This window comes from Ahaetulla prasina, chromosome 2 (genome assembly GCF_028640845.1).
Source record: "Ahaetulla prasina isolate Xishuangbanna chromosome 2, ASM2864084v1, whole genome shotgun sequence".
Classification (NCBI taxonomy): domain Eukaryota; kingdom Metazoa; phylum Chordata; class Lepidosauria; order Squamata; family Colubridae; genus Ahaetulla; species Ahaetulla prasina.
Genome location: NC_080540.1, coordinates 226639629 through 226653032, shown reverse-complemented (window position 1 = coordinate 226653032; position 13404 = coordinate 226639629). Strand labels below are relative to the sequence as shown.

The 13404-nt window shown below is 34.3% G+C and overlaps 1 protein-coding gene across 9 annotated transcripts in view; it reads left to right on the top strand.

Annotated features, from left to right (window-relative positions):
• Positions 1-13404, top strand: part of KDM4C (lysine demethylase 4C) — a 257900-nt gene that overhangs the window by 154149 nt on the left and 90347 nt on the right. For all 9 annotated transcript variants that reach the window (XR_009153550.1, XM_058170007.1, XM_058170005.1 and 6 more), the window contains 3 exons: positions 1741-1979; positions 3158-3471; positions 5541-5652. Coding sequence is in view for 8 of the 9 variants with exons in the window: in XM_058170007.1 (XP_058025990.1) it covers positions 1741-1979; positions 3158-3471; positions 5541-5652 (665 nt within the window). In the remaining variant the exon portion in view is untranslated. The remainder of the gene's footprint in view (positions 1-1740; positions 1980-3157; positions 3472-5540; positions 5653-13404) is intronic.

Here is a 13404-nt window from a genome sequence, read left to right as displayed (position 1 = left end):
GTGCATGCACACGTGCTAATCAGCTGGCCAGCACACATGCTCACGCCGGAAAATGGAAGACCAACTCTTCCAGTTTCTGGCACTGCTGCATGTAGAAAGGCCAGTTAATCATTGCGTGTGTATGTGTTCCAGAAACCCAGAACGGGCAACGCCATGTGTGCCAGGCGACATGGCACCATGTGCTACTTTGGGCACACATGCCACAGATTCGCCATCATTGTTATATAGCATTGCTAGAGAAATAATAGGCACCATCAGCTTCAACAGTGCCTTCATGCATCATTGAAAAATATAAATCATACTACAGCTAAAGGGAAATTATGTAGTTTTTAAAAAATGTATTTATTAGACTCAGCAGATTGAGAAGAAATAACCATAGTATTTGGTTTATTTAAAAGAACAATGACAAAATATAATACAGCTTTGAAATTCTTACTTTAAGCTGGCAGAGTTTTCTAGTTTCAGATATATTGGAATTGTTCTGGAAGACACTGTTCACACGCTTCAGCACTCGGATACATTTTCTGGAGCCATTTATCATGCACAAGTGAAAAACTTTTGGTAAAATTAAGTTGGCTCTCAGACAGAGATTTACTTATTTCCATTTCCCCGCCCCCCCAAAAATAGGAAACTTTCTTGTTGTTAAAATAACAATCCATTTCAGCAGCATGTGTCAAAAGATGGGAATTCATTCTCAGATAGAAGTAGTTTGCTAATAATTAAAATGCAATAAAATGTGTACATTAGAATTTGAAAGAGCATCAATCGTATTGTCTATCTTTTATTGATTGTGTATAATCTTAATAGCTAAATATACTTTCTAAAAGCCTATACATTGCAATCTCGTAGTTTCTACTATAGAAACAAATTCTCAATCTGTGTATAGGGAGTCCTTGAGTTACAACCATTTGTTTAGTAACTGTTAGAAGTTACAACGACATTGAAAAAGGTGATTTATGACCATTTTCATACTTATAACCATCACAGCAGCCCTTTAGTCATCTGGTCAAAACTCAGGCGCTTCTCACCTGGTGTGTATTTATGATGGTTGTGGTGTCCTGGGGTCACGTGATCACCTTTTGTGAGCTTCTGACAAGCAAAGTTAATAGAGAAGGCAGTTTCACTCAGCAACGATATCAATATCTTAACAACTACAGTGATTCACTTAACAGTTGTGCCAAGGAATGTGCAATAGTGGAGCAAAACTCACCAGTCAACTGTCTTGCCTAGCAATGGAAATTTTTGGATCAATTGTGGTTGTACACCAAGGACTACTTATAGTTCAGTTCAATTAGCTGCTGTTGAAGTTGTACTTGTGACAGGTAAAAAAACAGTGTATTTTCTATAAATGCTACAGAAGAGTAAATTGTCAAAATGTCTTCCACATTTTGGGACTGAGCATCATTGCTAAAGATTGATAGAATGTGGTTAGAAGCACCATCACATTCTAAATAATGCTGAACCAAGTAACCAACTTTGGAATTTGCTTCAGCAGGGTTACTTGAGGTCATTTTAGTTTAATGCTAGTTTTAAAGTGTAGTAATGACAGATTAAAAGGTTAAATTCAGCCTATTGTTAATCTCTTGCTTAATAAATTGTAAACACTATCTCTACACAAAAAGATGAAAAAATGTCATTTTTTCATTTCTTAAAGCAAGCAGAAAGAACATTTCTATTGGTAGATATTTTATCTTACTCAAGCCAGACGTTCCATTTTGACAGCAGTATCTCTTATAACAGCTTCCAGCATACCCGATCACGATCAAAAAAGCTTAAAACTCCTGAAGACAAGAAGCCATCAACCATAGTGGTTGGTACAGAAATCATAGCTACTGAAGCAGCTACAGATTGCTTCAAGGTCAAAGACAAATCATCACAAAAAGTAAAGCCAGAAGACACAGGAGTGCCTTCTGGGGAAGAACAAGTCCGAAGCAGGATGCACATAGATCAAAATTTATTGGATAACAAAAAGATACTTGGTGAGATAAATGGTATTTATTTTCCATATAATTTGCAGATTGTTGATATTGTGATCCTACAAATCTGCAAGTGAGAATTTATACCCTATTCTGTTCCATTATGCTTCTTTATTTCTGCGGTGATATTACACAATCATAATCAATTATGTTATGCTTAGTAACTTTGTCAATAATAAAAAATAATAATAGAACATTGTCCCAATAAAGCAATAATAGTTCAGAAGCCAACCCTTGCTAAGCGCTCTTAAGTTTCAGCTTTATCTCATGATTTCTTAACAGCTCAGGAGTGGACAGTAACATGGAAAATAATAACTACTAATATATAAGATATCTTTAGGAAAGGATTTAGTTGCAAAAAGGGCCTTCAAATAAAGTACCTATGTACAGTTTTTCACAATGTTCCATATAAGTATATTTTTACATGGCACAAAACTACTGGAATTACAGGCTGGTTTCTCTTAGTAAGTAGAAGGCTCCTTCCTCACTTATATTACTATTAAAGATGTAATGTCTAAGGTTGTTCAGTAACTATTTACCAAGGTTTAAAATTGAATTGTGCTAAGCTAATAAAATAATTTAAAAACATAGAGTTGGATTTAGAACTTCCTTCCTTGAAAGTTGAAAAGACTAATTTTGCGCTTGGAAGACTGAGAATCTAACTTTGCATTTTTTATATTATAATGGAAGATGTAATCTTCATTGAGTCTCTCCTTGCAAGAATACTAATGTCTCCAAACAACTTGATAAAATGGGTAGAGAGACCGTTCATAACAGTGGGCAAAATATATTGTGGACTGTAAAAAGAAGTGATACTAGAAAAAGTGTTTTTATTATAGTATTCATTATGAAAATGTGTTTTCATTACAGTATAGTATTCAATACAGGATGCATTTTTTGCCTGTAGAATGACCCTAGTTCCAATAAATACATACAAAAAAATATTTTGGTTAACAAATCTGTTTCTCCAAAAATTAACAAATAAGAAACAATTTCATTCAATTTTAATCTAAAGATTTAAAAGGACCAGTTATTTCTCTACTGTTAAAAATATTTTATGTTGAAATCAGTTAATTATCTGTCACTAAACTCAAAATGTCTTCAGCTACATTTTCTGTATAATAATGAAATGAATAAGAACTGTTAGTGTCTATTTTGTCTTGATGGTAAATTTTATTTAGGTCATTCCCCTTTAAGTTCACAACTTGATCAAGTTCCTGAAATGTATAATATAAAATCAGAAAAGGAAGAGAAAGAAGTCTCTGACCTTGCACATAATTGTTCTGAAGAATCTAAAGTGGCATTGCTTTCATATCCTGGCTGCAATCAAGATCTTTTAAAAGCTTCAAATATTTCAAGGCAAACTCCTGAGGATGCTGCTTCTGAAATGGAGAGCTTTGAAAAAGAAGAAATTAGTAGTGTATCCACGGAAGAGGATGAGATTAGTGATGCTGAAAGCAATAAAAGTGGTCTGGAACCTGGGGAAATATCAACGGTAAGAATGAGGAAATATGAGAGAACATGAGAGAAAACCTAGTATTTAGTTAGAAAAATAATAAAATTCCCCAATTGGTTTCTAACATTTTTCTGTTAGAATAAGGCATATATCCTTTTACAAATTGTTTTAAGATACATTAATAACGCTTGCAACAACTGCATGTAGATCAGCATTACATTGCAATTATGAGCTATGTGTAACAATGAGATAATGGAATAACCTGTGGCTATAGCTTTGTATATTTGTGTATGGTTATAGAAAGGATTTGAATTAGTGCCTTTATAATTGTTTATAGCATATTAATTTCTATTAAGTATTTAATTTTTTTCCTATTTGAATGAGACTTCAAGAAATAATACCTTGGGACTAGATTTGCTTTTGGCACTTGCAGAGTTTTGGATTGCCAGGATTCCTGAGAAAGTGGTAGGTATGTTTTAAACCCAAAAATAAGGCAGGATTTTTTCCTTTTACCAACATAAATAATGAACTCATTTTTCTTTTATAAAGGGATGAGATTTTTTTTTTGTTTGTTTATATTTATACCCCGCCCTTCTCCGAAGACTCAGGGCGGCTTACAGTGTATAAGGCAATAGTCTCATTCTATTTGTATATTTTTACAAAGTCAACTTATTGCCCCCCCAACAGTCTGGGTCCTCATTTTACCTACCTTATAAAGGATGGAAGGCTGAGTCAACCTTGGGCCGGGCTCGAACCTGCAGTAATTGCAGGCTACTGTGTTCTTAATAACAGGCTTTACCAGCGTGAGCCAGTCCTTCTGTCATAATATAATGTGCTAATAAACATCTCCTCAATAGTGAGATTTTGCATTTCAACTTACATTTAATTCATTTGCTTGGGTACTTTTTGTTATTCCTAAGTGGGTTTCTGAATATTTTCTAATAAGTTTGTATGCTGTGTCTGTCTACCAAGGAATTTATGCAGATGTGATTCAAATACCTGCACAAATACCTTGCTTTGTTTCGTGACTCCACTATAATCTTTAATCATAAGACCAGCTGTGTAATGCATTAAGCTAACAACTCTTCAGAGTAGCATACAGACTTGGCTATCCCATCACCTTAGAAGTATGTGATGGCTGTAAGTTACTAATAGATTATATTCTGGTCTCTATCAAATGCTTTCTGGAAAAAACAACATGAATCATCACATGACTACCCTAGGCAGGACCCACATTTACAGTGATTTCCACCAAAAAATGTCTTATAATGAACAATTAGTTTGCTTAACAACCATGGTATTCATTTAACAACCATGGCATTTGCTTTTAGAGTACTATGTTTGCATATCTACTATCACAAAAAGATCATCAAATCAGATGCAGTTATGTGATGACCTGCTTTTCAACTGTGATGACTTATGACCTTAATTATGGGCTCAATTATGCTTTAAGTCAAGGACTACCTGTTTGCTACTATTAAGAGTAAAATTAGAGAATACTTACTTCTTCTCTGAAAAAGTAATGTGTTTTCAGATGTTGCTGTAATTCTAATAGTGGGCGCTAACAATGTAGAATAGCCTCAATTAAAAGAATATGAATTCCCATTTCTGTACCCCATCTTAATTAGGAATGGGCAGATTATAACATCTTAGAGAAATTTTAAATATCCACTATCCCAAATAATGCTTCTCAATGTGAGGTGCCAAGACCCTTTTAATTTTCCAGCTGATAACATAGTAGAAATTATATTTTTAAATGCTCTCATTTACTAGAATGATATATTCTAAATTTATCTTTAAGTGTTCCCAATCCCTTTTCCACTTTGGGATGGCAAAAGTCATTTCTATTTTTCTTCTTGAAGACTACTAAACTAAATTGAATTGGCATTGCAATTGGAAGATATGCGCTGTCTGCTAACAATGATAGCAATATCATAATTTTACTGTTTCATCTTATTGTATTATGATCAAAACTGAGGCAACCTTTTGCAACTGGTCATGGGCATTTCCCAAAAATATCCATCATGAAAGCAAGATACTGTATAGTACATTGCATAATTTCTCTTCTCTTCTCTCATCTTAAACACAGTATATGTTGTCTTTCTTAGATGTTTGAAGGAGAAAAAAACAAAACATCAAAAAGTTGGCGTCATCCACTAAATAAACCCCCTGCCAGATCTCCTATGACGTTGGTTAAGCAGCAGGCAATAAGTGACGAAGGTGAGTGTATTTTAAAAGCACCATGTAATAATATATTTTCCAGCCAATCAATTAATATGCATATGTTTTAAATGTTGCTTAGTGATAAAGATGAAAAGGTATTTGATCTCATGCCAAAAATTCAATAATTGTAGAATGAACTGCATTAAATATTTTTGGCATGTTTCCTGAATATATAATGTCCTTTCCATCCTTCTATTCTCTTTGTCTTCTGAATGCATTGGAAAAAGACCTGGTAAGATGCTCAGAATTGTTGCTTAAATACTGTAATTATTTCTGCCCAGAACATAACAGCTTTAGAACATCATAAAAACATTATTTTAATGAAGCATTTAAAAAGATATCAAACCCAATTTCCAGGGAGAGAAATTGGATATTAAGTGTACATTTGGAACTAACTGAGTTTTGGGTCAAAAATTTATTTGGTTCAAAGATTTATTTCTCTTCTATTAAATTCTGAATTCTGTACCTAATTTCAAGTATGAAACAAGAAACGGTGCATCTTTTTTATTGCTAGTACACTAAGGTAAAGGATTCCCTGTCAGTTGTGTCCAACTCTAGGGCACAGTGCTCATCTCCATCTTTGGCCGAGGGAGCTAGCATTGTCTGATGACTCTTCTATGGTCATGTAGCATGGCTATATGCATAAGGTGCATAGAATGCTGTTACCTTCCCACTGAAGTGGTACCTATTAATCGACTCACGTTTGCATGCTTTCGAACTGCTAAGTGAACAGGAGCTGAGGCAACTAATGAGCGATCATCCTGTTGCAAGCAGCTCAGGTCTCAAACCTGGGCTGTCAGCTCTTTAGCTGACAAGCTTAGCTTCTTTAACAGCTGAACCATCAGGCCCCAACGCTATTACACTATACAATTAATTAAGGTTTTACAAGTTTATCTCCCCATCCCTAAAAACTTCAAATCTACTTTTCATCTCTGAAGTACTGCTATTATGAATGATTAGTCATAGTGTCCTTTAAAAAAAGGAAAATGCATTTTACAAGCTTGGAATATTTAAGCACAAAACAACGTATTTTTTTTCTCTTAAAATTCATGGTCAGTTGGAGATGAGATTGTTTATTTCTTAATTTGTTGATTTTTATTCCATTTTTATTATATAATATGCATAGTATTCCCACTTCGTTTTTCCCCTACAATAGTTTTATGAAGTGGGTTGCATAGAGAAAGTAAGATTGGTCCCAAATCACCCAGTGAGTCATGTGTGGCTAAAAACTGAGTTTCCATTAAGCAAGCCCAATATCTTAATCCTAATGTTAGGATTGTGTTTAGCGGAGAGATTAAATATTTTAAAATTATGTGGGTATTTTAAAATTATGTGGGCATCTATTTCATTAATTAACTTGACAGATTCATTAATGTTACAGAAATACATCTGGTGATTTTTTTATTCCTAAATCTATTTAAATGTGGTTAGAATTAGTGAGTTTATCTCCTGGTTAGTACCCTGGTTAGTCAGCTTTTAAATAGATTGCAAAACAAATAACACCATAGTCATATTTGTTTTTCTGTTTACATTGCCCTGTTTTGAGGTTAATCAAAAAGTAAAATTAGTGTACAAAATCTTTTGCAATTTTTATATTTTATTACTTTTTTTACATGCTTGGATTTTAAATGTGCAACACTGGGTATTTTGTGGCTTCATCGATACTACGTACAGCTGCCTCCAATTGAATAAGAGATGCTGACTCCTGTATATTACTTTACAGTCAGAGTATTCTGAGGATTGCTGAAACATCTATCTGTTTCAGAATAGAATAGAATTTTTTATTGGCCAAGTGTGATTGGATACACAAGGAATTTGTCTTGGTGCATATGCTCTCAGTGTACATAAAAGAAAAGATACGTTCATCATGGTACAACATTTACAACACAATTGATGGTCAATATATCAATATAAATCATAAGGATTGCCAGCAACAAGTTATAGTCATACAGTCATAAGTGGAAAGAGATTGGTGATGGGAACTATGAGAAGATTAATAGTAGTGCAGATTCAGTAAATAGTTTGACAGTGTTGATGGAATTATTTGTTTAGCAGAGTGATGGCCTTCGGGAAAAAACTGTTCTTGTGTCTAGTTGTTCTGGTGTGCAGTGCTCTATAGCGTCGTTTTGAGAGTAGGAGTTGAAACGGTTTATGTCCAGGATGCGAGGGGTCTGTAAATATTTTCACGGCCCTCTTCTTGATTCGTGCAGTATACAGGTCCTCAATGGAAGGCAGGTTGGTAGCAATTATTTTTTCTGCAGTTCTAATTATCCTCTGAAGTCTGTGTTTTTCTTGTTGGGTTGCAGAACCGAACCAGACAGTTATAGAGGTGCAAATGGCAGACTCAATAATTCCTCTATAGAACTGAATCAGCTGCTCCTTGGGCAGTTTGAGCTTACTGAGTTGGCGCAGAAAGAACATTCTTTGTTGTCCTTTTTTAATGATGTTTTTGATGTTAGCTGTCCATTTTAGATCTTGCGATATGATAGAACCTAGAAATTTGAAGGTTTCTACTGTTGATACTGTGTTGTCTAGTATTGTGAGAGGTGGAAGTATGGAAGGGTTTCTCCTAAAGTCTACCACCATTTCTACGGTTTTGAGTGTGTTCAGTTCCAGATTGTTTTGGTTGCACCACAAGGCTAGTCGTTCAACAATACATTTAAGGAAAACAGTAGACAACTAAAAGGAAAAAAGTATTGAGTTTGAGAAAGTATAGTTTAATTTTTTATGACAAACTGATTACTATCTCTTTCAAATTGCTACCCCCTTAATCAGTTTGTCATAAAAAATCTAAAGTGGTAAATAGCAACAAACCAAGATTTATCAGACAAGAAAGCTGCCAATGGTTGTTGGTCATGATAGTTATATGTAGCCTTCATAATCAGAATCAGCGTGCCTCTAAATAACAATATAAAAAACAGTAACCTTTTTGAAGTGACTGTCAGGTACTGTTATTTAGTTATTTAGTGTTAGCTGAAAACTGCAATAGAGTTGCCCAAATTACTAAATCTATGCTAATCTGTTTTGCTTACTTACTTTATACTCAGTATAAAGGAAATGCTGCAATTGTCTATAGCCGTAATGGTGAACCTATGGCACGCGTGCCACAGGTGGCACGCGTAGCCATATTAGTGGGCATGTGAGCTCAGCTCTGGCGTGCATGCACGTGCCGGCCAGCTGATTTTCAGGCTTTCTGGGCCCACCAGAAGTAGGGAAACAGGTTGTTTCCTGCCTCTGGAGGGCCTCGGGGTGGTGAGGAAGGCCTATTTTTCTCTCTCACCTGGCTCAGAGCCTTTCTAGGAGTCTGGGGAGGGTGAAAATGGCCTTTCCCACCCTCCCAGAGGTCCCACCGGAATTTGGCAAATGGGCCATTTCTGGCCTCCGGAGGGCCTCTGGGGTCTATGGGGAAGGCCGTTTTCGCCCTCCCCAGACTCCTAGAAAGGCTCTGGAGCCAGCTGAGAGAGAAAAATGGGCCTACCAGGCCATAGTATGCCAGAAGTGCGGGGAGTGGGGTGGGGGTTGTGCGCGCATGCATGGGGGTGGGCCCATAGAATTATGGGCACGCACACGACCCCCTCCCCGGCATGCAATGGCGAAAAGGTTAGCCATCACTGGTCTATAGTCTTTGATTAAACTGATGCATACACCTAAATCATATTTTTTGCTGTTTGGAGAATTGAAGGATGTTCAGTAATAAATCTGTCTCTTGTCTTAGTATTTTACAATCATAGAATTATTCTGTTTGATATTTATAGACTGATAAGGGATAGATCAGAATATAACTTTGTTTTTGTTTTAATCTCCTAGGTGAATAATTGAATAGAACTATAGCTGTGTGTTAGAACTAGTACTGGAGAAGTTGGAGTGATGTCACCAAATCACTGAATACAGTAGTTCAATTAGTTGTGAAACATCTGTCTTCAAATTATAGAAAGTTCTGAGCCATCAACTGTATCTATATAATATATGCATGTCCTAAGGGGACAAGATTATGAGTGGGTTTAGAATGTTCCTCTAATTTACACACAAAAAAGGGCTGTATTAACATTGTAACCCATCTGGTAAAATTATTCAATTTAAAAGAAATTGCTGCATTTTAAATTAGAGATTAAATAGTTTTGTGTCTAAAGATGATAATAAACTTTGGTTGAACCTAAGTAAAAGGACATTTTGAATTGTCCTTGTCAGACTTCTCTTAGGTCCAAAGAACTGAAGGATGGTCAGGATTGTTCGGAGGTCCTTAATAATTCAAATACCTTTTCAATGAAAGTCTCTGCTTACAGCATATTTTTCTCCAATGTCCGCTTTTCTCTTTCCTTTTCCTCTGTTACAATTGATAAGCATAAAGCTAAAATGCAATTCTGCTTAACTGACCTATTGCCTCTTAAAACATTCACAATGCTCAATATTGCAGTATAGGATTGTTAGCATATACCTAGTTTAACCCAAATTCCTATACTTCAGCTCAATTTAATGATTCTGTATAAAATTAGGAACAGTGTCAATGGTGGCATAAAGGAGGTTTTGTTTAAAAAGTGTGATTGGTTCTGATAAACTTCACATGGCATTATTATTGAAACTATGTAAGTAATTTTCTAGATAACCTAACTTTGATCATTTTTTGTAATAGAAATTCCAGTGTTCACCTATCCCACAGCTTCTTAAATGGATTTTGTTTCACATTAAGGTAGCAGAAAAATAAAGTTTAAAAAAGAGATTCTTATATCTTAAGAATTAAGCTGTTAGAATACTATATACAAAACAATTCTATGGGTAGAATAAAATTAAACTATCCTAAAAGTTCAGTGGTGCATGGTATTGCAGCTACATTGAATATGAGACGAAATTATCCAAATCATCCCCATCACTTTCTATTGGACAAATCAAGGGACAGTCAACTGTTTGCACTGACTTTAAATAATGATTTCCTTGCCTAGTATGCACTTAGTTGTCCTCATTTTGAACTGTACTTTACAAATGCTGTTTTGTATCCCGATATATCCATTTATGTATTTATAAATCTAGTTCTTCGTATTCTTCCAAAAACAAAGCATGTCACAAAACTGTGCTTCTTCCATTGTTTTTGTTCTTCTTTCTGCTTTCGGTATCAGGTTTTTTGCTGTCTGTGTCCAAGTGTCCATTCTATTAACCTGTGCTTCTGTAAAATGTCTTTCTATTTTCTCCTGTTTTAGGAATTTGTCACTTGCTTTTCTCTACCAATTCTTAGAAAATTAAAACCTGCCTTATTCCCTCATCATATATTTGTCTTTATTAATTATAAATAGCCAGCGCTCATTATTACTTTTACTTTCCCTTCTTGATACTTGTACTCTTCCTTTCATATCAGCATCGTATGCTGATTCTCCAAGGAATAGTGAACCATCACTGTTAATATTAACTACAGCCCATGCAGTAATCCTTCAACGCTTCTGATAATAATTTTCCCCATCTATGAATCATATTTCTGATTCCACATCATGCCATTTATTCTGTACTGGGTTCCATTCTTTCCTGCTTTTTCCAAACAGTCCACTTATTCACATTGATCCATAACAGGCCTGCTTTTACAATTTTGTTGTGGCATTCTTCTGAACAGGCAGTGATGTTAAATATGCCTCCAAATGTTTGCTTTTTTAACTTTGCTTTAGCTGATCTAGACTGTTCAGAGAAAGATTTGTGTGAAAGGGCTTGTTTCTTAGTCTATCCTCAATATGAGGATAGTTACTCTTCAAATACAATTTAAATTAGTTTACTCAAGTAATGAATATGTTGACTAAACAGGACTGACTTTTCTGAATGCTATGTTGCTTTCTATTGTTCTATTCCTGAAATAAATTTCTGTGGCTTATTTAGTTGATTGATTAAAAATAGAATTTTTCAGCAAAGGTTCTGTATTTCAATTCTGTGTGGTTGTAAATCTTCTCATCTTGATCTATATAACATGGCTTGTGGCATGTTGAAACCCTTCTTTTTTGTAGATAATCTTATCATTTTTAGTTTACTGTTGAGGGGGTGAAATGGAGGTGATATCTTTTAAAAATTTAGAGACAAAAATTGTGTGTAATATCCTGTTTGGATTACAGTTGTTATGTTCATTTTCATAGTTTTCTTTCTATGTTTGTGCATTCTCTTCTAGAAAATATAGAATCAATTTAGGTCTTTAGAAACTTAATGGTGAGATTATTTAAATTATTTATAGATAATCTCTACATTGATGACATTATTTATAAAATTGAAATTACATTGTCTTATTTTAATTTAGGATTAGCAAACGGGTGAAGAATATTTAGATAATTTGTGATTTTTTAAAAAACACATTATATTCAAACAAATGGAGAATCTGGGGACATGGTGTAAAATTGAATTTTTTCCCCATAAGATTCTGTTATGATTCCTTGATGTATATAACTCATATTTTGAGGAATATAGGTAGTCTTCAACTTACAACCATTTCTTTAGTGACCATTCGAAGTTACAACAGCGCTGAAAAAGTGATATTTCCCACAATGACAACCATTGCAGCATCCCTATTGTCACATGTTCAAAATCTGGATGCTTGACAACTGATTCATATTTATTACGGTTGCAGTGTCCCAGGGTCATGTGATCAACTTTTGCAAACTTTTGACAAGCAAAGTCAATGTGGAAGCCAGATTCACAGATCAGGTCACCTAATGACCATATTACTAACTTAAACAATTGCAGTGGTTCACTTAACCACTGTACAAGAAAGATTGTAAAATTCATTTAACAATTGTCTCACTTAGCAACAGAAATTTAGGGCTCAATTATGGTTGTGAGTTGAGGATTACTTATAATTATTTGGCCTCAGAAACATTGGCTCCATAAAAATATATTTAAAAGTGCATTAACGGCATAATGCCTGGAGGATATGAAGATGGAAAACTAATAGATTAATTCCTCTCAAAAGTTTCTTATGCAAATTAGTAATTCAAAATCATAATTTCAGCAAGTTATAGATGTCTAATTCTCTTTTATTTCTTAGGTTAGGAAGAGGATAGAGTGCAGAGCGATGCACAGTCACTGTTCAAAAAATATTTTTATGCAAGTGATAAAGAATGTTACGCTTATAAATTATGATTGGGAAAGAATAATACTGAAATCTAAGAAAGAAAGATAACACAGTGATTTGTCATGTGAGAATAATTTTTTTCAATTGAGAGGCACACATTGGCTTACATTAAGATTTTCAATATCATGACATTGTAATCATCAACAATATGGTGGCAACACCAACTACATGTAATGTGTTTATTTTAGCCTTTTAGACCTTTGTTGATTTGTATTTTAAAATAAAATATTGCATAAATAGCTGAAGTTCACTTTCAGTAAAAAGCTAAAGTTCATTTTTAATATAAAATAATGTATACTTGTAAGAAAAAAGTAATTATCTAAATCCCATGCAGAGCTCAAAGATAAAAGGGGCATATTGTGTTTAGATTTACTTGTTTAGCATTATGTTAAGAACACAGTAAAAAAGTTACAATATGAATCAGATTTGTTTGCATTTCCCCAACAAATGCATGTTTGAAGAGTAAGGGTGATATAATTTCACACTAAAAGCACTATTAAAATGTTTTATACTTATTGCTGTTTTTAGATATGTCAGAAAAGTAATTATAGAGGTGTGTGTTTCTAAATTAAGATTAGACTACATTACAAAAGCATCTAAAATTTGTAATTAAATAAAATACTCTAGTCTCAGTCCCCCTGTCTGATCTCTCCATA